Source organism: Leptodactylus fuscus, chromosome 2, assembly GCF_031893055.1.
Source record: "Leptodactylus fuscus isolate aLepFus1 chromosome 2, aLepFus1.hap2, whole genome shotgun sequence".
NCBI classification, from domain to species: Eukaryota; Metazoa; Chordata; class Amphibia; order Anura; family Leptodactylidae; genus Leptodactylus; species Leptodactylus fuscus.
In genome coordinates this window covers 102629989-102655854 of record NC_134266.1, presented here as the reverse complement: position 1 = coordinate 102655854, position 25866 = coordinate 102629989, and the positions used below count along the sequence as shown (strand labels likewise).

At 43.5% G+C, this 25866-nt stretch overlaps 1 protein-coding gene across 1 annotated transcript in view; it reads right to left on the bottom strand.

Annotated features, from left to right (window-relative positions):
* The window catches only part of LOC142194074 (synaptotagmin-2-like), a 135405-nt gene that overhangs the window by 45941 nt on the left and 63598 nt on the right, over nucleotides 1–25866 (bottom strand). Inside the window, exon 4 of the mRNA XM_075263100.1 lies at nucleotides 18718–18840. Coding sequence (XP_075119201.1) covers nucleotides 18718–18840 — 123 coding nt within the window. The remainder of the gene's footprint in view (nucleotides 1–18717; nucleotides 18841–25866) is intronic.

Genomic DNA, 25866 nt, shown 5'->3' with positions numbered 1-25866 from the left:
GCAATAGGAAGGGCAAGCGGGGGGCTTCAGTTTAGGGCTCACTGTCCCTTGTGCCCCTCCCTCCAGGGTTCACCAGCAGCTTCTGGGGAATTATCATCTGGCTATTACCTAACAATTGCACTTCCGGTTGTGTTCCACGGTGGAACATATCTGTCCCGCCGATGGGACGCAACCCTTCGTCCTTATTTTCTATTTTTTTCCATTTTCTCCTATTCCTTTTCTTTCCTCATCTCCAGGGTCGGACTGGCCCGCCGGGGGACCAGGGAATCCCCCGGTAGGCCCCAGCCTGGACTGTCAGTGCTCATTTCGTCAATGCAGAAGCACTGGTCAGGGGCCCGATCGGGATGTCAGGGGCTGGTTCAGGCCCCTGTCCAATGCATTTGCATTGATAAACTGACCACTGATAGTGGCAGGGGCCGGATCGGTAAGCTCAGGGCCCCAGGCTGCCGGCAGCGCTGTAATGAATAAAGTTGCCCGGCTGCCGGCAGTTTCCTAGGGCCCCGGCACTTACACAGAGGGGCCTCCTGCCGGTGCTATACTTTCCCTATTAATAAGTATACATCGGACTCGGGAGCACACCAGGCGCAGCAGCTCTCCCTGCAATCTTTAGAAGCGATCTCTCTGCAAGCCCGGACTTCCCCCCCTCCCCCTCCTCTTCAGAGTGAGTCATCGCTTGCATCGGCCCGTGTGGGGACAGAGGAGTCTGCTGCTGCAATGATCCACAAATGTGAGTATATTTTTTCCTTTTTTTTTTAGTAAAATGTAATATTTAATATGTATTTGTGTACATTTGTTTAACCCTTAAGTCCTATCATGGTGTCTATCATACACCACTACCATACACATATCATTATGATAGACACCATGATAGTACTTAAGGGTTAAAGCATGTGTCTTGTATACTGTGTGAGGATTGTATGTTTGTATACAGGTATGTGTGTGTATATACAGTATGCTATAATAATGTGTGAGTGTATGTATATATGTGAGTATATATAGTATATGAATCTATATAAATGTGTATATGCTAATTATATATATATATATATATATGTGTGTGTGTGTGTGTGGGTATATATGAATGTATATGTATGAGTGTGTAGTGCTGCAGTATAGGTATAATGGAAGCAGAAAGTCCTCAGAGTAAACCTCTGTGGAGTTTCTGAAAAAAGCGCTGCAGGAATAACTGATATGTTGCCGCCGGGGGTTTTCCTGCAGCGCTTTTTGGCTGTGGGGCGCTGTGTTAGGTCTTATCCTTATAGTGTGGTGTACAGTATATTGACATGTTACAGAGGACCTTTCACCTCCTGGGGCACATGCGGTTTTATATAAAGCTAGAAAGCCGACAGTGCGCTGAATTCAGTGCAGCTTTCCTGTTCTGTGCCCCCGGTAAAGAGCTATTGGTCCCGGTACCGTAGCTCTTTACAGTCAGAAGGGCGTTTCTGACAGTCAGTCAGGAACATTGTTCTTCCCAGCAGCGCCTATTGCACTGTACTGTGAGATCGGGGAGGAACGCCTCCTCCCCTCCTGATAATGCTCGTCCATAGACATGTACTGGGGGAGGTAGCATTCCTCACCGCTCAGCGTCATCACTAGGCGGTAAGCAAAGCCCCCTCACACAGTACAGCGCAATAGACGCTACTGTGAGGAAGGGCGTTACTGATTGACTGACATAAACGCCTTTCTAGCGGTGTATTAATCCGCATGTGCCCAAAATGGTGAAAGGTCCTCTTTAAGGATTAGGCACAACAATGAGACGCAGTGTTTTTCATTGAGCTTTTGTCCCCAGCGCCCCGTTATCCTCCTGCCTGTGTCTGTTCAGTCTCATGGCCTTATTTCTGGAAATCCTGTATCTAATTGGTTTCAGTGGTCCCATGAGGTGCAGGACTCCCAGCAAGGAGGTGCCGGCACGAGATTAAATGGACACTGGCGGCGGACAATGGAGCAATGGGGACAGGTGAAGGCACTTTTTATTTATTTTTTATTTTACACCTTCCGTCAGGCACATGGGTTGATCTAATTCCTGGACAAATCTTTAAAGGATTGATCCATCTTTATAATATTGATGGTCTGTCCTTAGGATAGGCCATCAATATTACATCTGTGATGATACAACAGCCTGGACCTCTACAGATCAGCTCTTCCAGAACAGTGTGGCTACAGGTAATGGTAACATTTCTAGAAGCTGTGCTGTTCACTTTCCATACAGTGTGTAGCGATAGGTTTAGGTAGTATGTTGTTGCACATTGTATGGCGGGTGAGCAGCATGGCTCCCGAGATGGTATTACCTTTAGCTGCCCTGTCTCGGTATCGCTGGACTGCAGGGTCCTGATGGTGGGCCCCTAGAAACAATTCCACTGGTGGGCCCTAGACACCCCAGTCCGACCCTGCTCATCTCCATCTTTCTTCACCACCTTTCTTCTCCACCTTTTCTTTCCTCATCTCCATTTCCCAACTTGCTTTTATTTCTTCTTGGTGTTTCCTGTATTACCCGGCTCCTCCGGCGGCTCTGTCATTAGTTAGCACTTTGCGTTCCACTGTGGAATGCAGGCAGGCAGAATACTGCTCCAGTGGACTCCTGGAGGGCTACTGACATTCAACATGCTTTCTACCACCACTCAATACCACCAAACATCTTATATTCTTCCACTTATCTTTGTCTGGGGGCAGTGGGCGCCCTTGGACTGCGGATCAAGCCAATTCTGGGGGCGTGGCTCCTGGCCTGACAGGGCCCAACGCCAGCACCCTGTTTAAACCCCACTTCCATGCTAATATGGTCACTACTACTTACCTGGACACCATATACTCTGCTCACTGGCTTCCATTTCACCTCCTTCTCCATGTATACCAGTAAGATTGTTTAGGATTTTGATTTGGTTAGGATAAGGCTCTTTGTACTGGTAAGCTGTGCACCCATCCTCTTGTCATATTTTGATCATTGTATTTTCTACTATTATATTTGTGGGCCTTTACGCTATTTTGATGCATTTATCACCAATACCCCATGTACATAAATATATTTATGTGGGTTTTGTACCTTCTGCGTCTATTATTGGACACCTTCTATTACATATTAGAGGTCTCCATTATTATATGTCATAAAATATGACCTTACATGTTATACCCAATCGCATTGTGCCAACTGTATTGTATCTACCTCTGTAATACTTTCTACAACTCTGGACTTGTTATACATATTTTGAACTATGTATATTTATTTCTTATTTTGTTTCTTACTTTTAGATACACTGAAGAAGGTCTATTTAGGAGCGAAACGTTTGTATACATACATCGGATGTAATAAATATTGTACATTGGAAGCTTCAACTTTGAGTATCGGAACCCTGTCTCCCTGTTTACATCTTGGGAGACAGATTTGCATATTCTTCCCATGTTCCCTTGCAGTGGAGCAACTATGGCTGTATGAGTCTCCACACACCTGAGAAGGTGGTCTCTCCCTAAGGATAGATGTTATCCCCATAATCTGCTCTCTCAGCCTCTTTAAACCAAATCAATTCTCTCTAGGCTGCGTTGATGAAGTCCAAAGAGACAGAAACGGTGCCATCCATAGCTGAGAAATTGATGTGGTTATAACCTCACGTTGTGCAGAGAAGACTTCTGGGAAGTTGGGCATGATGTTCAGGGTGCTTGCTATAGAGGGCAGCATAACAGAGGCACTGTCTCCCTGTTTACATCTTGGGAGACAGATTTGCATATTCTTCCCATGTTCCCTTGCAGTGGAGCAACTATGGCTGTATAAGTCTCCATACACCTGAGAAGGTGGTCTCTCCCTAAGGATAGACGTTATCCCCATAAGGACCTCATATTCAGTATTGTAGAATTTGCTGAGAAGCACTAGATCAATGATTAAGATGTGTGCTCCATGTCTTTTTCTTTTTATGAATACAAATATTAAAAAGGATTCTAATAGAGATGAGCGAACAGTAAAATATTTGATATTCATCTCGAATAGCCGCTCAATATTCGACTATTCGAACGAATATCAAACCCCATTATAGTCTATGGGGAAAAATGCTTAGTTTCAGGGGATCCCACCATTCGACTCAGGAGAGTCACCAAGTCCACTATGACACCCCAGGAAATGATGCCAACACCCTGAAATGCAACTGGGACAGCAGGGGAAGCATGTCTGGGGGCATCTAACATGCCCAAGTCACTGTATTATATTGGGATCCCTGTCAGCTTGCGATATGCGCAAGCTGACTTTCCCATAGGAATGCATTGACCAGCGTTGATTGGCCGAATGCCATACAGAGTACAGCATTCGGCCAATCAACGCTGGTTCTGCCGTAGGCTCATCTGTGAGTAGGCGGAGTCTAAGATCGGACCAGAATGGAGACTGCTGTGGACCGCTCTTAGACTCCGCCTCCACCGGCAGAACCAGTGTTGATTGGCAGAATGCTATAGCATTTGGCCAATCAACGCTGGTCAATGCATTCCTATGCTGAGATGTAGCAGTGCTGGCACTGCTACACCGGAGATTTAACAGATCTGAGTGTGCGCTGAACCCTGCTGCACACTAAGCTCTGCTGCATCAGACTGCTACATCAGACACTGCTACATCGGCCAGCACTGCTACATCGTGCGCTCAGCTTGGCTACTCCAGAGATGCAGCCAAGCAGAGCGCACACCCAGCACTGCTACATCGGAGACGAAGCAGAGCTGGCCGTTGGCTGAGCTCGGCTACTCCGGAGTAGCCAAACTGAGTGCACTGCCCGATGTAGCAGTGCTGGCCGATGTAGCAGTGTCCAATGTAGCAGTCCGATGCAGCAGAGCTGAGTGTGCAGCAGGGTTCAAATCTGCTTGGCTGCATCTCCGGAGTAGCCAAGCTGAGCGCACGGCCCGATGTAGCAGTGCTGGCCGATGTAGCAGTGTCCGATGCAGCAGAGCTGAGTGTACAGCAGAGTTCAGCTGAACCTGCTACACACTCAGCTCTGCTGCATCGGACTGCTACATCGGGGACTGCTACATCGGCCAGCACTGCTACATCGGAGATGAAACAGAGCTGGCTGTTGGCTGAGCTCGACTACTCCGGAGTAGCCAAGCTGAGCACACGGCCCGATGTAGCAGTGCTGGCCGATGTACCAGTCCGATGCAGCAGAGCTGAGTGTGCAGCAGGGTTCAGCTCTGCTTGGCTGCATCTCTGGAGTAGCCAAGCTGAGCGCACGGCCCGATGTAGTAGTGCTGGCTGATGTAGCAGTGTAGCAGTGTCCGATGCAGCAGAGCTGAGTGTACAGCAGAGTTCAGCTGAACCTGCTGCACACTCAGCTCTGCTGCATCTGATGTAGCAGTGCTGAGTGTGAGCTGAACCATGCTGTACACTCAGCTCTGTTGCATCTCTGTGTGTGCTGAGTTCTGCCGCTTCTCCGTGTAGCAATGCTGTGTCACAATGGAAACTGCTGTGGACAACTCTTAGACTCCACCTCCTCCGGCAGAACCAGCGTTGATTGGCCGAATGCTGTAGTCTGTATGGCATTCGACCAATCAACGCTGGTCAATGTGTTCCTATGGGAAAAAGTCAGCTTGCGCACATCGCAAGCTGACAGGGATCCCGACCACATAGAGCCCCAACCAGCTGGGTGAGTAACATTCCCCCCAAAATAAAAGTAATCCCTAGCTAGCCCTGCCTGTAGATCTGTCCCTGTCTCACAGTCACATAGTTCACATTCTCAAATTAATCAAATGTTAAACTCATCATTCGTCTAAATTGGAGGTCACCTGATTTCGGCCGCCAATTCCTTTTTCCGATTTTTTTTTCGATGCTGTTGTCGTAGTTCCTGTCCCACCTCCCCGCGCAGTTATTGGTGCAAAAAACGCGCCAGGGAAGGTGGGAGGGGATGCGAATTTGTACTGCGTTTGTTTCGTGGTATTCGATTGGAATCGAATACCTCGAATGGCCTGATATTCGATCGAATATGTATTCGATCGAACGGTGTTCACTGATCTCTAGTTATTATACTTTGTGTTTGTTATAAAAAAGGACAATATACTGAAAATTTTATAAAACTATCAATTTTGAAAGTTTCTGATATTCTTGTAAAAACACAGACAGTCCTATCACACAAAATTCTTCCTAATTAACATTTTCCATATGTCTACTTTATAATGGCATTGTTTCTTCAATGTCCTTTTACTTTTCTAGGAAGTTAGAAGGCTTATAACTTTAATAGCAAATTTCAGATTTTCAAGAAAATTTCGAGATTTTGTTTTCTAGGGACTTATTTAGTTGTGAAGTGACTTTGAGGGTCCTATATAATATAAAACTCCCATAAATTACCCCATTTGTGAAACTGTAGTCTTCAAACTATTCAAAATTGTATATAGGAGCTTTATTAACCCTTTAGGTGTTCCACAGGAATTAATACAAAATGGAGGTGAAATTTCCAAATGTCACTTTTTTTATGCACATTTTCCAATTCAAACCACATTTTTATGTAACAAAGAAGGGGTTAACAGCTTTCCATAATATTTATTTCTCTGATTCTGCAGTTTGTAGAAATATCCCAAATGTGGCCCTTCTGTGCAATGTGACTCAATACCTGTCCTCAGAAATCAAAGAGCACCGTTGCGGATTTCGGGCAGCAATTTCATTAGGATAGTTTTTAGACACCATGTTGCATTTACAGAGCCCTAGAAGTACCACAACAGTGCGAAAACCCCACAAGTGACCCCATTTTGGAAACTAGAACCCTTAAGGAATTCACCTAGGGGTTATATCACCATTTTGAACCCTCAGGCTTTTCATTGAACTTCTCTGAATTTGGCCGTCAATTAAACAAAAGTGATAATTTCTACAGTTAGATGTACTTTTTCATATTTTTTTTCCTTTTACCAGGGAATAAAGTTACAAAATTTATCCCAAGTACAGTGAAGCCCCATTTGTGGTAAAAAAAAATGCTGTTTGGACACAGAGGAGGGCTCAGAAGCGAAGGAGCGTTATTTCTCTTTTATAGCTCTGATTTTACACAAACAATTTATAGGTGCAATGTTGAATTTGCAGAGCTCTGGAGGCACCACAACAGTGGGAAACCCCCAAAAGTGACCCAATTTTGGAAACTAGACCCCTAATGAATTAATCTAGGGGTGATATGACCATTTTTAACCCCCAGGCTTTTCACTAAACGTATCTGTATTTGGCCATATATTGAAAAAAAATTATGATTTCTACAGTTCTATGTACTTTTTCGTCATTTTTTCCCCATTTTACCAGGGAATAAAGTAGTCAATCTTGTTGCACAATTTCTCCTGAGTACAGTAATGCCCCATTTGTGGTCAATAACTACTGTTTGGGCACAGAAGAGAAGGAGCGTTATTTGCCTTTTGGAGATTTGATTTTCCTGGAATGGTTAATAGGTGCTATATCACATTTGCAGAGTTCTAGAGGTATCACAACATTGTAAAACGCCCAAAAGTGACCCCATTTTGGAAACTAGACCCCTTAAGGAATTCATTTATGGGTACAGTGAGCATTTTGACCCCACAAGATATTGTAAATGGCTCTGCACAGCAGAAGGTACAGAAGGAGAATTGCAATTTTCGAATCGTATATATCATTTCAGCGCCCACTATAATAGGCCCAGTTTGTGTCATCGGAGATCTGCATTCGTAAAACTATTAAGTGGGCTATCCCAGGTACAGAAAAGTTGTATATGTGGACCTAAACTTCTGCTTGGGCACACAGCAGGATTTAGAAGGGAAGGAGCACTGCTCTTTTTAGCTTCTGGAGTAAATATTTAGAGGGACTTTTTTGGGTACCCCATTTATAGGTTTTTTTTTATGCATTATTTATGCGTTCATGCAGACGCATAGACTCGCTTTCTGCATCAGGGTCGGACTGGCCCACCGGGAACCGGTGAATCCCATGGTAGGCCCCAAGCCCCGACTGTTAAGTCCTCATTGTACTGATGCAGATACATTGGTTAGGGGCCCCCAATCAAGAACCTGACCAATGCATCTGCATTTGCCTCAACACACATAAGCCCCCATTAGCTGATGCTGAAGCTGCACATAGTGTCCTCACGATATATAGGGAAAGTATATATCGGAGGACACGTGTACAGCTTCAGCATCAGCTATAATGGCTGCTCGTAATCCTCTCACTGACCTGCTACTTTCCTGTGAGGACCTGCTGGGCTGCCCAGACTCCCTCCCCCCCCCCCCCCTCCTCCTCACAGTGAGTCGTCTCTCACATCGGAGCGTGTGGGGAAGACTGGAAGCTGTCTGATGTGATGGTTCACTCTTCTGGAAAATGTGAGTATATTATTTTGGTAAAATTTGTCTATTTAATATGTATATATGTGTACATTTGTTTAAAGTTTGTGTCTTGTATATTGTGTGAGTACTGTATGTTTGTATACAGATATGTATATACAGTATACTATAATAATGTGTAGGAGTGAGTGTATGTACACTCACCGGCCACTTTATTAGGTACACCATGCTAGTAACGGGTTGGACCCCCTTTTGCCTTCAGAACTGCCTCAATTCTTCGTGGCATAGATTCAACAAGGTGCTGGAAGCATTCCTCAGACATTTTGGTCCATATTGACATGATGGCATCACACAGTTGCCGCAGATTTGTCGGCTGCACATCCATGATGCGAATCTCCCGTTCCACCACATCCCAAAGATGCTCTATTGGATTGAGATCTGGTGACTGTGGAGGCCATTGGAGTACAGTGAACTCATTGTCATGTTCAAGAAACCAGTCTGAGATGATTCCAGCTTTATGACATGGCGCATTATCCTGCTGAAAGTAGCCATCAGATGTTGGGTACATTGTGGTCATAAAGGGATGGACATGGTCAGCAACAATACTCAGGTAGGCTTTGGCGTTGCAACGATGCTCAATTGGTACCAAGGTGCCCAAAGAGTGCCAAGAAGATATTCCCCACACCATGACACCACCACCACCACCCTGAACCGTTGATACAAGGCAGGATGGATCCATGCTTTCATGTTGTTGACGCCAAATTCTGACCCTACCATCCGAATGTCGCAGCAGAAATCGAGACTCATCAGACCAGGCAACGTTTTTCCAATCTTCAATTGTCCAAATTCGATGAGCTTGTGCAAATTGTAGCCTCAGTTTCCTGTTCTTAGCTGAAAGGAGTGGCACCCGGTGTGGTCTTCTGCTGCTGTAGCCCATCTGCCTCAAAGTTCGACGTACTGTGCGTTCAGAGATGCTCTTCTGGCTACCTTGGTTGTAACGGGTGGCTATTTGAGTCACTGTTGCCTTTCTATCAGCTCGAACCAGTCTGGCCATTCTCTTCTGACCTCTGGCATCAACAACGCATTTCCGCCCACAGAACTGCCGCTCACTGGATGTTTTTTCTTTTTCGGACCATTCTCTGTAAACCCTAGAGATGGTTGTACGTGAAAATCCCAGTAGATCAGCAGTTTCTGAAATACTCAGATCAGCCCTTCTGGCACCAACAACCATGCCACGTTCAAAGGCACTCAAATCACCTTTCTTCCCCATACCGATGCTCGGTTTGAACTGCAGGAGATTGTCTTGACCATGTCTACATGCCTAAATGCACTGAGTTGCCGCCATGTGATTGGCTGATTAGAAATTAAGTGTTAACGAGCAGTTGGACAGGTGTACCTAATAAAGTGGCCGGTGAGTGTATATATGTGAGTATATATAGTATTCATACATTCATATAAGTATATATATGACATATATGGTATATGAATGTATATAAATGTATATGTCTCTATATATGCTATAATAATGTATATATGGTATATGTATAAGGCCTGGTTCACATGTGCGTTTGGTAATCCGTTCGGGGAGTCCGCATGGGGACCCCCCGAATGAACTACGAAAGCATTAGCAAGCGGTGTGCAACGAAAGCACATGGACCCCATAGACTATAATGGAGTCTGTGTGCTTTCCGCGCGGTGTCTGCACAGAACATGCGGACAGGAAAGTAGATCATGAAGTACTTTTCTGTCCGCATGTTCTGTGTGGACACCGCACGGAAAGCACACGGACTCCATTATAATCTATGGGGTCTATGTGCTTTTACTGCACACCACTTGCTAATGCGTTCAGTAGTCTGTTCGGGGTGTCACCATGCGGACTCCCCAAATGGAATACCAAACGCAGATGTGAAACAGGCCTGAGTGTGTAGGCATATAGTGTGTGCAATCCCATCCACACATTGCAGAAAAATACACGCAGTGGACACACTGCAATTTTCAAAACTGTTGTGGTTTTGGAAATTGCAGCATGTCATTTATACCTACATAAACACTGGTGGTTTCCCTATAGGTATAATGGAAGCAGAAAGTCCTCAGAGGAAACCACTGCAGAATTTCTGCAATAAGTGCTGTGGGAAATACTGATGCGTTGCCGCCGGGGTTTTTCCACAGCATTTTTTTTCTGCAGGATGCTACATGGGGCCTTAGCCTTATAGTGTAGTACACAGTATATATATATATATATATATATATATTTATTTTTTCTAACATAGAATGTGAGCCCCATGTAGGGCTCACAATGTACATTTTTTTCCCTATGAGTATGTCTTTTTGGAATATGGGAGGAAATCCATGCAAACACAGGGAAAACATACAAACTCCTTGCAGAAGTTGTTCCTGGCAGAATTCGAGACCAGGACTCCAGCGCTGCAAGGTTGCAGTGCTAACCACTGAGCCAACGTGTTGCCCCTAGTACACAGTATATTGAGATGATCACGATGAGGCCCAACAGCGAGACGCAGCTCAAAAACCCTGTGGAATAAATAGCGGTGAATCTCAATGTATTTTTTCCTCAGTTTTTTATTGCGTTTTTGATGCATTTTCCCGATACTTTCTCCCGATTGCGCAGCTGAAAGTAACCGGCCATGTTTTTAGAAGTGCACGCATTTTAGAGTTTGGGGCTGTTCCACATCTTTTTTTCCTGCAGTGTGTGGATGAGGTAAATTTGATTACATTTCATTCACTTTGCTGGTTTTGTAAAACACATTTTTTTTTTCTATAGTAGCCAAATACGTTGTGTTTCTGCAATGTGAGGTTTGAGGTATTTATGGCTTATTCTGAGCATAGGCCATAAAAAAGATTAACCCTGCAGAACCCCTTTAATATTCTCCACACATTTTAACAATCCCCCTTCCGCACAGGATGTCAGCCCCATCACTGCTCCCACACAATATAATGACCCCATCACTGTACCCCATACTTTATGGGGGACCAGTGAAGAGACCACAGTATTGGGGGAGACCAGTGAAGTGGCCATAAAAAATTTGGCCCAGACATCCTCTTAAAAGAGGTTGTCTATAAACTGGAGTGATCACTGTGGTGGCCGCCAGGGAGGTGTAAAAATAAAAAAACAAATAAAAAAAAAACGTATACTCACCTGTCCCCAGCACCCCATTGTCTCCGCCTGTGTCTGTTTGGTCTCGTGGTATTATTTCTGGAAATTCTTTACCTAACTAGTCTCAGCGATCACATGAGGTGCAGGACTCCCAGCAAGGAGGCGCCAGCACGAGACCAAATGGACACTGGCAGCGCACAACGGAGAGACGGGGACAGATGAGTATGCTTTTTTATTTATTTGTTTTTGACAGGACATGAGTTGTTCCAATTCCTGGACAACCACTTCAAGGGCTCGTTCACACTGGGAAGATGACAGTGGATTTTGAGGCAGAATCCACCTCAAAATCCGCTGCCAAAAATTGCTCCCAGTGACTTCAATGGGAGCCGCTCACTTCTTTTTTTCACTAGCTAGTAGCGGAAAAAAGAAGCGAGCAGCCCTATCTTGCCGCGGATTCCGCAGCTGAGTCAGTCTCAGCAACTGCGGCGCGAGGCTCCGGCCCATTCATTTGGGATGCCTGGCATCTGCGACAGAATGTTCACACGCGAAGTTCATGTATCTCCGTGTGAACTAGCCCTAAAGGATTTATTCATCTTTCTAATATTGATGGTCTGTCCTTAGGATAAGCCATCAATATTACATCTGCGATGATACAACAGCCAGGACCTATGCAGATCAGCCTTTTCCAGGACCGAGCAGCCTCAGGTAATAGTAGCATTTATAGGAGCCATGCTGTTCACTACATACATGGTGTAGCAGTACATTTAGGTAGTGCACATGGTATAGTGGGTGAGCAGCATGGCTCCCGACATGTTATTACCTTTAGTCGTCGTGTCTTGGTTCCGCCGCTGATCTGCAGGGTACTGGCGGTGGGCCCCTAGAAACAATTCCACTGGTGGGCTCTAGACACCCCAGTCCGACCTTGTTCTGCATCACGGCAGGATCAACCAGGTGACAGGGGGTCCTAGCAGCCCAGGGTCACTGGCCAGACCCCGGGTTGCATAAAATTCATCAGGGCACCCCCCAATCTCACTGCGGGGGGGTACCCAGGGGGTCCGTATTCTTGCACAGCCCTCTAAATGCCGTGGACATGTTTGTCCACGACATCTAAAGGGTTAAAACGGCCAATCGGAGTGCAGCTCCGACCGGAGGTCTAATGAAAGCTTGTCCCAGCTCTTAGCTGTGTAACACAGCCGGTTCCCAGGAGTAATGTCGCAATCACAGCTTCTGCGACGCACTATTACTGACCAGAGCTTTAATGGGTTAAAGGGGACTATCATTGGTAAAACTCGTTTTTAACTAAGCATATACTTGCATAACCTTTAGAAAGGCTATTCCACACATCCCTTTTGTAGGTTAATTGCCTCAGTCATTTTTGAATGAATCCATTTTATTCATATTCTAATTAGCCTCCAGCAGACAGTGCTCACTATGACTTCCGAGTGCACGCTGGAGGCTGATTAGCATGTGGATAAAAGCAGGTTCATTCAAAAATGACAGAGGCGTTTAACATACAAAAGGTATGCGTGGAATGGCCTTTCTAAAGGCTATACAAGTGTGTGCTTAGTTAAAAACGAGTTTTACCAATGATAGTTCCCTTTAACTCATTAAAGCTCTGGTCAGTAATAGTACGTTGCAAAAGCTGTGCCTGCTACATTACTTCCGGCACCCAGCTGTGTTACACAGCTGAGAGCTGGGACAAGCTACCACATTCAAATCACTTACTTTCTTTAGGGAAATGACCCCACATAGTTGTTATTTTAACATCTTCCGGGATTTGATCAGATCCCTAGTTTCATCATTTTCCTGTGACATATCTCTCTATATTATAAAAATGAATTTCTGTCTATCTGTCTGTCTGTTCTTTATACGCGACCAAACGACTGTACCAATGTTCACCAAATTTGGCACACAGGTACTTCAGGTGTCCAGGAAGGTTTAAGATGAGGCTGCAACTCGCTTGGACGTGCCGATGCTGAGATACAGCATTCATAAAACCATGACTCCCCCATAAGCCAATACAAACCTGCAAGTTTTTCAACTGCCATACACATGGTCACTCCACATGCACAATTCAATGCACATAAATACACACATCTGCACACAGTTCCACACACCGGAGGATTAGATATGCGCATCTGCACACAGTTCCACATGCTGGAGGATTAGATACGCTCGTCTGCACACAGCACCACACACCAGAGGATTATATACGTGCGTCTGCACACAGAACCACACGCTGGAGGATTAGATACGCGCATCTGCACACAGTTTCACATGCTAGAGGATTAGATACATGCATCTTCACATAGTACCACACACTGTAGGATTAGATACGTGCATCTGAACATAGTTCTTCACTCCGCAGGATTAGATACGCGCATCTGCACACACTACCACACGCCAGAGGATTAGATACGTGGATCTACACACAATACCACATGCTGGAGGATTAGATATGCGCCACTGCGCACAATACCAAATGTCGGAGGATTAGATATGTGCCTCTGCATACAGTACCACACGCCGGAGGATTAGATATGTACCTCAGCACACAGTACCACACACCGGAGGATTAGGTACGCGCGTCTGCACATAGTTCCACACACCGAAAGATTAGATACGTGCATCTGCACATAGATACAGACTTCTGGGAAGTCGGGCATGATGTTCAGGTTGCTTGCTATAGAGGGCAGCATAACAGAGGCACTGTCTCCCTGTTTACATCTTGGGAGACAGATTTGCATATTCTTCCCATGTTCCCTTGCAGTGGAGCAGCTATGGCTGTATAAGTCTCCACACACCTGAGAAGGTGGTCTCTCCCTAAGGACAGACGTTATCCCCATAATCTGGTTTCTCAGCCTCTCACTTAAACCAAATCAATTCTCTCTAGGCTGCGCTGATGAAGTCCAAAGAGACAGAAACGGTGCCATCCATAGCTGAGAAATTGATTTGGTTATAACCTCACGTTGTGCAGAGAAGACTTCTGGGAAGTTGGGCATGATGTTCAGGGTGCTTGCTATAGAGGGCAGCATAACAGAGGCACTGTCTCCATGTTTACATCTTGGGAGACAGATTTGCATATTCTTCCCATGTTCCCTTGCAGTGGAGCAACTATGGCTGTATAAGTCTCCACACACCTGCGAAGGTGGTCTCTCCCTAAGGATAGACGTTAGCCCCATAATCATACTATCAGGCAGATTTCAACTGACCAATATGGCTGCTCAGTAAGGTTGCTTGCACACTACAGGAGTTTTCACGGGTCTCTGGGCCGTGGATTCTGCAGCTCCATAGACTTCTATGGAGCTGCAAAATTCACAGCTTTGTGCACAAAGAAGTCTATGGAACTGCAAAATCCATGGCCTGGAGGCCCGTGAAAAATACTGTGGTGTGCAAGCAGCCACTAAGGATACCATACGTGTTTTGTCAGTGCGTGCGTGTGTATGTGTGTGTGTGTGTCCACGTGTGTGATCCGTGTGTGTGTGTCTGTGCATGCATGTGATCCATGTGTATGTATGTGTGTGTGCATGTACGTGTGTGGTCCATCTATATGTATGCATGTATGTGCACGTGTGATCCATGTGTTTGTGCGTGTGCAGTGCAAGTGTCTATGTGTGCAGCAGTTGTGTGTGCTCTGTTCATCCGTGTGTATAGTGCGCATCCATCCGAGTGTGTTTACGTGCATGCGTGTTTGTGTGTGCATGTGGTATTTATGGGGAGGTGTGGTATTTGTGGGGTGGTGTTTGTGTTATGTGTGAGTCTAGAGTGGTCTAGTGTTTGTGTGCTGTATTGTGGTATTTGTGTGGTGTTGTGCTTGTGGGTTGGTGTATGTGTGCTGTCTGTGTGACGTTTCTATGGTGTTTTTGTCTTGTGTGTGGTGGTGCGGCTCCTTCAGCAGAGACTCTTTGGCATTGTTGCTATAATCCGTCCCTTTCAGTCACAACTGTTGTTTTCCCCTCAGCACTTTCACTTTCACATTTCCCCATTATATGTATAGGGCCTAACTTTGGGGGCCCCAATCTCATAGCGGGGGGACTCTAGCGAGATGTAACGTGCGCAGTATTCTGCTCCTGTGGGTGGAGAGGGGGCGTGCCACATTTCACCCAAATTGGCCGAGAACTGTGGATTTGTATAGAGCAGACTGCTACAGAATTTGAGTTTTATATATATAGATTATGATTTATAGTGAGTGATATATATTACGTTATTATAATTATATCAACCAGCATTTGATGTATTGTATGTATGCTGATGTCTATGTAAAAAACATGATTTCTATTTTGTAATATTCTTGTGTATCACACTGCTCCAGAATTGTTTTTTAATTGTTTTGTAATTGTGTTTTTCTGCAGCTTTATATATCATGAATTTTGGTTTTCATAATTTTGGTATTTTGGTAAAAATTATTTGTATATCCTCTGAATGTTAGCGATGTCGTAATACAGTTGGCTCATTGTACCACATCTTTTGGGAATGCCCCGAGATACAGTTTCTGAGCGGAGGTCAAGGTGACGACTGATACTCTTCTCTTACAAGGAGTCTCTCTGAGTACTACAACACATCTTTTGAATCTGTATCCCAGACATTTAGGGTCCATTCACACGGAGGAAAATGGCACTTTATTTGGCGCTGAATTTTCCATGCTACCGGAACCCATTGAAATCAATGGGAGGCTTTTTTTTTCAGCATGGAAAATTCAGCACCAAATAAAGTGCCATTTTCCTCATGTGAATGGACCTTAAAGGGATTCTACCATTAAACTACTTTTTTTTCTAATTACCACGTCGGAATAGCCTTAAGAAAGGCTATTCATCTCCTACCTTTAGACGCGGTCTCTGCTGCGCCGTTCCGTAGAAATACTGGTTTTAACCGGTATGCAAATGAGCTCTCCGCAGCAATGAGGGCGGGCCCCAGCGCTGAAAGGCCGATGAGTGCATCCCCATTGCTGCCCGAGAGCTCTTTCCTGTGCTGCCTCCTTCTTCTGCAGCAACTCCGCCTCTTCTGGCTTCTCCTGCTCTTGTAGTTCTATACAGGAGCATAGAGAGGCCACCCCAAAATGGCCGCCGGCCGGCTCCTGTATTGAACAGCAAGAGCGGCTACCCAAAAATGGCCACCGTAGCTGCTCTTGCAGTTCAATACAGGAGCCGGCCGGCGACCATTTTGGGGTAGCTGCTCTTGCAGTTCAATACAGGAGCTGGCCGGTGGCCATTTTGGGGTGGCCTCTCTATGCTCCTGTATAGAACTACAAGAGCAAGACAAGCCAGAAGAGGCGGAGTTGCTGCAGAAGAAGGAGGCGGTGCAAGAAAGAGCTCTGGGCAGCAATGGGGATACGCTCATCGGCCTTTCAGCACTGGGGCCCGCCCTCATTGCTGCGGAGAGCTCATTTGCATACCGGTTAAAACCAGTATTTCTATGGAACGGCGCGGCGGAGACCACGTCTAAAGGTAGGAGACAAGTAGACTTTCTTAAGGCTATTCCAACGTGTTCATTAGAAAAAAAGGTAGTTTAATGGTAGAATCCCTTTAAAGTAGAAAGACGTCCATGCTCTTCCTTTAATTGTTGCACGGCTGCTAAGATGCTAATTGCTAAACATTGGAGAAGTGTTAACACCCCACAGGCACAAAATTAATAACCTGTATGAAAGATGTCCATAGCCTGGAGTTTCTGACTGCATTTCTGAATAATACTGTTGAAGGCTTCCAGGCTGTTTAGGATCCTTGGGACATATATTGTATGGGTCTTTCACAGTGGTCCCCCACTTCCCTTCTACTCCACATCTTTCCCATTTGTTTTACCTCCTATTTGTCCTTTATTGATGTGACATTATTTACTGTTTTGCTTAATGTCTTCTTTCTATTAGGTCTGATAATTCTTTTTAAATAAAAATTATAGTTATAAAAAAAGAAAAATTGCAGCACATATGTTTATGAGCTAAACCTCAAGAGAATGTGGAGCCATGCAGCAAAGAATGGTGAAGGGCGGATTCACACCAGTGCCCGGTTTTCGCTTTAGCCAATGGGGCGGGTTTATTTCTGACCAAAGGCTAAATCGGCTAAAGTGGAGACTGGGCGCTTGTGTTAAACCGCCCTAACAAAGAAATAAAGTTTTGGATTGATAAAATTTGACCACCTCCTGCTGCAGATTTTAAGGACTGGACTGTGCTGGGAGGCAACAGAGCCTCAACAGCCGCAACAGACGTCAAGTGAGTATTTTTTTTTTTTCACCTTCCCTAGCCTAAATAAAAAATAAGATGTTAAACTGGACAACCGCTTTAATCCAATTGTAATGTAGTGAAAGAAAATGAAGCTATCAGGTCATGGGAGGAAACCCACCAACATAATAGATTTGAAGCTGTTCTGTGCAGGGGAATAAACAAAAATTCTAAGCCAATATGTAGGACTAATTAAGAATTTCTGGAAATTTTTAGATTCAGTTATTGCTGATGAAAGCGGTCAGATACTAAAAGCAAAATTTTACATACTTTTGCCAGATATGTGATATTGGAACATTTTTCTCTATAAATAAATTACCAATTTTAACTTGAATCTGATCATTTATAAGCTATGACAATATAAAGACACTCAATGGATCTGGGACTACCAAAAATTAGTTATATACAAAAAGGAGTGCCCCCCAAAAGAAACAAACCAATATTAAAACAACTTTTATTGTACGACCCCTATTGTATCAATAACGATAAGGGTGTTTATACCAGACACCTAGTGTATACTAAAAAATTGCCACAAAGCACCTAAATGAAAGGGAGTTCATAGCTGGATTTAAAGACTATATTCAAGCTGTGGATGGTTGAAACACACAGACTATAGAAAAGGTGCATACATTGTAGCAATGTGTCATAAATACCAAGCTACACTCTATTATATGCACTAACGTCTATCAAAGCTAGATTAGAGATATTATTTGATCAAGCTCAACTACAGAGCTCCCCTCTTTTGAAATAGGTAGCAAAGCATGGCACCAAGAATATATGTGTGATAATTAATTCATACTCTCAGTGTGTAGGCGTCTCAAAGGTGTGAGTGTGGTGATTGCCTGTAAAGGCATTGCAAGCTAGATGTCTCAGCTCAGTGTACAAGCATCTCTACGCGTTTCCTTATATTGCATAATTCATCAAGAGACTAATCAAAACGTACACCCCACAGAGATTATAGATGTGCAGTCAAAACCGCAGTTCCTAGGACCCTGACGGTGGGTCCTGGTACTTCGTAGAGGCCGACCATGTAGTACCGGGACCCACCATCAGGGTCCTGGGATATAAGGAACTTTTTGTTATTGTCACATGTATGGAGGGAGACATAATTTTTACCTTTCCCTTCAACATCAGAGGGGTTATTTTACCTGGCTGTTGTTACCTGGTTATTTTGAAAATCATAGTCCAAGGAGAATTGTAGCTTTCCAAGCTTCTCTTCTTCCTTTTCCTCATCCTCTTTGTCTTCACCTTCTGTTAAACCAGTTTCTGCATCATCGTCATCATCCTAAAATAATCTAAAAACAAAGAAAGAGTAATTTAACACTGGAGACACAATGATACATCAAGTTATGTGTACTATTATTAGCTGGTGCCATAAATGGCATGCATGTTATATCAGTACCATTTGTCAAAATCTGCATGTAACATCTTTACACATATTGTTAGTCTTTTTTGCAGTGGAAATTCTACTGCATGTGAACTTTGTTGTAAGCAATTGACATTTAGGTTTGCATATACACTTTTATTTAACCACTTCAGTACTGGGCCAATTTGTGGTCCAGGGCCAGACACATTTTAGTTTTTTTTTGTATGTGCTATTTTGAGGGCTGTAACATTTTTCTCATATGTCTCATTGAACTAATTTTTGCATCTTTTTTCGGGGACACAGAGGGCTTTATTTTTATGTTGTTCTTATTTATTTATTTTTTTATATCCGGGAAAATATAAACATAATAGGAGGGAAATTGTATCTGGTTTTCACTTTTCTTTTTTTTTAACTTAATAACACAAAGTGCTACTTTTTTTGTATTAGAGACTGATTTCCCCTGCAGCTGTGGCTGGTACATTTAGCCCCAGTTGCAGAAAGAAATACAGCCTCCTGCACGTTATATATACACCTTACTAGAGCTGATCTGGGTCCTGTAGGACCCAGCAGCTCTTAGAAGATGCTGACTTCGGCGGATCATGTGACCACCAAGTCAGAAGGTGGCCCCATCATGGCGGCGCACATAGCTGTGCATACAGTGCTCATTGAGCGCTGTATACACAGTGAATAAGAAGGCATTGAAGGTATTAAACCTTCCCTGCCTTCTGTCTGGGAGCTCCGGCTTAAGTTACAGTCAGCTCCCAATATCAGCAGCTCTCATGATCTCATGCAGCTGCTGTGTTCTGATTGGATGTAGTGGTACATCCTGTCAGAAAAAGGCAACCACCTCCCAGACATTTATACTCTATGGATGGTCCGGAAGTGGTAAAAAAGTTTTGCATAAAGTAGTAGTTGAATTGAATATAAGAAGTTTTGTAATGTGAATTTTTTTTTCTTTCCACCTCCTTCTCAGCATAGTATTTTACCTAACCACAGTGCTGGATTATGTTTGGGGCTACACTACCATTTTGGCCACAACTCCTGTTGAGTTACGAAAAGATCGCTGGGTTGTCCTGTAACTCCTTTCACTAAGGTGTTGTGCATTGGTTGGGTACTGTAAGAAAAGACGACATCAGCGGCGCAACTTGAGGGGGTGCAGAGGGTGCAATCGCACCAGGACCCAGGAGCCTTAGGGGGCCCATAAATACTGGCATCAGTATTGAGGTTGCAGCTTCCATCTGGCATATAAACCAAGGAAACCCACAGATTACCCTAACCACACTAAAGCTGATTAAGCTCCTTAGCCAATGTAGTCATTACTATCAAGAATTCGCTGTAGGGATGAGTAAGGGGACCCTGGACAAAGATTGTACCAGGGCCCACATGACTTTAGTAACTCCACAGGAAGAGATGGATGGTTTGCATTGCTATTGCAGTTATATATTAACTGGCGCATAATAGAAAGTGATCCATTGCTAAGGTATATAGCGGTTTTCAACCATTTATCTCATTTAAACAAAGTAAGAACTTGAGGCATCAATTATTCAGTGTAGTCAGGGATTACTTAGTGTAAATGCAGCAACCCAGTGGATGAAGGCAGTGAGGATGGGAGTAAGGCTAGGTGCACACGAAAGAAGTACAAAATGCCTGTTAAAAAAAAAAAAAAAAAAAATCTGTTTTTTACAGCTATTATACACCCAGGGCTCCCATTTTCACAGATCCCTTATATATTTCAACGTATAGAGGTATTTGTCAAAACAGCCAAAAATAGGACATGACCTATATTTTGATCATCCGAGACATGGACCGTCAAAATAAAGGTCATGTGAATAGCCCCCATTCACTGACGGTGAAATTAATGCTGCCGTGCGTCACATGGCCAGTTTTCTTATGAATGTAGCCTTAGTTAGTTAGTTAGTCATGGTTCAGCTCCTAGTGTTTGCACTCCTTTCCATTAGTCTTTTGATAATCTACAGGAAATGATGCTATGACTGGAGTGATGAGGAAGCCTGCAGTTAGGATGGCTCCAGTCATATAAGGTCTGTCCAAATATTCCCCTCACAGTCTCTATGACACACACACACACACACACACACACACACACGTGTCCCATAAAGCAAAGAGTAGAGCTAAAGTGCATCTCCATCTGACACTTGTCTTGGATTGTACTGACAGGCCAGGTCAGTCTAACCAAATCACTCCAGATAACACACCACTTTTCTCTCCTGAAGAGAGAGGGATTGACTGTCTCCTGTCCCTCACAAGAATTATATAAATTAGTAAATTAATAAGAAAGTACTGTTTACCTTAAACAAGCCACATTGGTTTGGTTGTCTTAAAGTCACAAGTGTTTCATTACAGTATATTAACACTTTCTTGACATCCACCATACTATTATGGTGGATGTTAGGTATTATGCAGTATGTTGGGTATGTCGACTGCTCTGGAGATCAAACAGCATTGCTGGTTGCAGAGATTATATTTCTGATGCATCAGTCAAAGTCTTGTTTAAAAGTTTTACAGTTTCTTTTTATTGGGTTTAACATTCAAAAAAAGTTTATAAATTTGGTATCCCTGGAATTGTACTAAACCATAGAATACAGATGGCATGACATTTTAGCTGCACAGTGAATGCTGTACAAACAAAGGGCTTAAGGGTGAATTCACACTGAGTAAACGCTAGCTTATTCTGAACGTAAAACACGTTCAGAATAAGCGGCGTCTAAAGCAGCTCCATTCATTTCTATGGGAGCGGGGATACGAGCGCTCCCCATAGAAATGAATGGGCTGCTTCTTTCACTCCGTGCAGTCCCATTGAAGTGAATGGGGAGTGCCGGCGTATACGGCAAGCTCTGCTCATGCCGGAGCGTACACGCCGGCACTCCCCATTCACTTCAATGGGACTGCACGGAGTGAAAGAAGCAGCCCATTCATTTCTATGGGGAGCGCTCGTATCCCCGCTCCCATAGAAATGAATGGAGCTGCTTTAGACGCCGCTTATTCTGAACGTGTTTTACGTTCAGAATAAGCTAGCGTTTACTCAGTGTGAATGCACCCTAAGAAAGCCCACAAATGCAGTTTTTCTCCAATTTCACCCTATTTTGAATATTTTTTCATCTTCCCAGTACATCATGCAGAAAATTAAATTGTCCCATTACAAAATACAACTAGTTCTGCAAAAATTAATCGCACATAAGTCTTTGGGATAAATATAAAAGGCAAGGTTTCAAAAATGAAAATCAAAAAATGGCTGCCATTTAGTGGCCGCCATAGCTGCTGGTTGTCTACTGTTTTATGCACCCAGCACTACCGCCTACGATCAGTGTCTGCACCGAATACGGGCATTAACCCCTCCCGCGCCTCGGTCAGAGCTGGGCGCCGCCATTTTCTCTGTGATCGCAGGCACCTGGAGTAAACTCCCGGCCTCCGTTACGTTGCTATGACAGCCGGGAGCCTTGTGAAGGCAGAAGTATAGAAAGAAGACACAGAAGAAAGAAGATGCAGAAGTATAAAAAAAAGTTACGGGTGTCAGAATATGGCAACTTTTAGAAAATACCGTATATACTCGAGTATAAGCCGAATTTTTCAGCCCAGTTTTTGAGCTGAAAAAGCTCCCCTCAGCTTATACTCGAGTCGGCAAAAAAAAAAATATATATATATTTTTAAAGAGGAAGGGGGGGGGGTCTATGACCAGCCACAATATTAATGTATAGAATCTCCCATAAAATAGTGCAAAAAAAAAAAAAAGATTAAAAAAAATAAAAGTTCTAAATTACTCCTTTCCCTAGAATACATACAAAAGTAGAAAATGACTGTGAAACACATACACATTAGGTATCCCTGTGTCTGAAAGTGCCCAGTCTACTGAATATAGGGTATCTGCAGTGCTCCTGTTCCGTCCGGAAGGGGTTAATAGGAGCATTGCAGATACTCTATATTCAGCCAGACTGAATTCCAAGTGGAGGAAGAAAAACCAGTCCTCAAGCTCAGGGAAGGAGCAGACAGACAACCAAAACACCCCCTCCCCTTTCCCAGCATCTACTGCACTCAAAAACTCCGACCATTTTAACTTTTGAAATTTTCCAGTAGCTGCTGTATTTCCCCCCCCCTAGGCTTATACTCGAGTCAATAAGTTTTCCCAGTTTTTGTGGTAAAATTAGGGGCCTCAGCTTATATTCGGGTCGGCTTATACTTGAGTATATACGGTACATTTTTTATCACAGTTTTGGATTTTTGTTAAGGGGTTAAAATGTAAATAAAACCATATAAATTTGTTATCCTCGAAATCATACTGAAACATAGAATACAGGTGACATGTCATTTTGGCTGCATAGTGAAAGCTGTAAAATGAAGCCGGTAAGAAAGTCGCACAAATGCACGTTTTCTTCAAATCCACCTCGTTCTGAATTATTTTTCCAGTTTCCCAGTACATTATACAGAATAATTAATGGTAGTATCATGAAGAATAATTTGTGGCGCAAACATTAAGACCTCGCTCTGACAGTGGAGAAATAAAAAAGTTATGGGGTTTAGAAGGAGGGGAGTGAAAAACAAAAATCAAAATGTGCCCTCGATAGGAAGGGGTTAAAGAAGCCTAAAATTAGACAGGAATAGTTAAATAAATAGTTAAATAAAATAAGGCAGCAAAAATCAAGTGCAATCAAGTCAGTAATGTTTCTCTGACAGTCCAGTCTGAAAATATACCAGATTTATTACAATGGCTCCATGCTGATAAATCTAGTACTTCATAGGGGTATGTTCACATCTGCACTCAATGAGCACTCTGGGATTCCATTCCTCATCCTGTTTTAACAATACAAGCAGGACTTTTCTCTCCACATATAGCCCATAGGAACTGCGGGTTTCCATTTTTTAAGTGGGTTAGGTTTCGGTTTCTCGGGTGCCAAAGCGGACCTGAGTATAGCAAAACCGAACGCAGGTGTGAACCTAGCGTTAGGCTAAGTTTATACCACCTAATAGTTGACTTATTTTGAGCCAGATTACATAACAGAAGGAGGAACGTACACAGAGGAAAAAGTCACATTTTTACGTTTGTGTGCCAAGAATTTTAGCAGCTCTAGCTGCACTAGCCAACACTATGGGGAGATTGGGGTGTAGGAATTAATAGAGCTATGACTGAACCAAATGGAAACTGTAAATATCTCCTTACTCTGTTCTCCCCCATCTGGTGGCTGCAGTGCATACAGCTTATCTGTACAAAAACAGCATATCTGTGTCAGCAGAAGTTCAGGGGACGCATAGAAGCTGCACTGTCTGCCTAAATAGAAGGACACCACTGCCTGAGAGGGAACCCTGAAGCTGAAGACACACATGGAGTTTTTCTTGAATTTCTTTGTTCAGACTTAGCGTTTTCAGAAATATAAACCACTGTGGGAAAAACTGCCGCAGCAACGTATTGCGGTTTTTACTGCAGTACTTTTCTTAGAAAGTATACAGAGGTTTCTTCTGCAGACTTTCTGTTTTCATCATACCTATAGGGAAACCGCCTTAGTTTCGGTAGGTATAATTAACGTGGAAATCGCAGTGTGTCCGCAGCGTCTATTTTCCCGTAACGTGGAGAAGTGATTCTAGTGAATCCCACATTGACTGTAAAATGCCACGTTTTTTTTTCCATGGTATTTGCGCTTTGGGCAGACCGAGGTGTTTATGCCACATGGGGCCCCGGCTTTAGGTTGAAGCCCCCCGTTGTGAAAACCCAGCATTTACAGTACATAGCAGAAAAAAATCAGCAGCGGAAAAGCTGTATTTTTAAAAACACCTGCATTTTTGTCCAATATACCTGCAGAAAAGTTGACAGTTTCTCTATAGATACAATAAGGGTAGAAAGGAAAACTGTGAAAAAGCAATGAAAAATACCCTGTGCTTTGTATAAAACACTGTTTTTCTTTGTTGCAAATTTTGTGCCTTTTTTATAGCCAAGGATAAGGAAATAGGATAAGGTGGTATGATACTGCAAAAATATTATAAAACTTCACTTTTATTTTATATAAGATAAAATCATATAGGAAGACCGAGTATGCCCACAGAGGGAGGCCTGTGCTTTCTGCCTTGTAGTCCTTATTATAAAATGACATGCAGTATAACTGACTGCATTTCAAAGAATTATTAATGAAATAGCAGAAATCACTTTTGGGTAAACTCAGAGCGTTGGACTAAATAAGGATCTTTATCTAGTCTATTATATATAGCTAGATTCGATTTGAGCCACGGTCTCCTGAACCTACCTACACTTAGCCTAATTTTCTGACAGCTGACCAGCTAAACACTATGCAAGCTATCTAATATTGATTAGATAGAGCTTTGATTTGAGCATGCCATATACCACTGTACTCTTGACTAATTGGTCTCTGTATTGCAGAGTTGACAAACTGGCTTATTGACTAATTGGTCTCTGCACATGGTTTTCAAATTAGTCAAATAAAAATCTGAGTGTGATGTGCAAAAGTTTTCAGCCCCTATACTGTGATAGCCCTAAATAAAATCCAGTGCAATCAATTGCCTTCAGAAGTCTCTTAATAAGTTAACAGAGTCCAGCTGTGTGTAATTTAGTCTTATAAATCCACCTGTTCTGTGAAGGCCTCAGTGGCTCGTTATAGAGAACTCTAGTGAACAAACAGCAAAATGAAGACCAAGGAACTCACCAGACAGGTTAGAGATAAAGTTGAGGGGAAATTTAAAGCAGGGTTAGGTTATAAAAGCATATCCCAAGCTTTGAGCATCCCAAAGAGAACTATTTAATCCATCATCCAAAAATGGAAAAAGTATTCTACAACAGTAAACCTATCAGGACATGGCCGTCTTCTTAAACTATCAGATCGAGCAAGGAGAGCTCTAGTCAGAGATGAAGCCATGAGACCCATGGTCATTCTAGATGAGCTGCTGAAATCTACAGCTGTGGTGGAAAAATCTGTTTACATGACAACT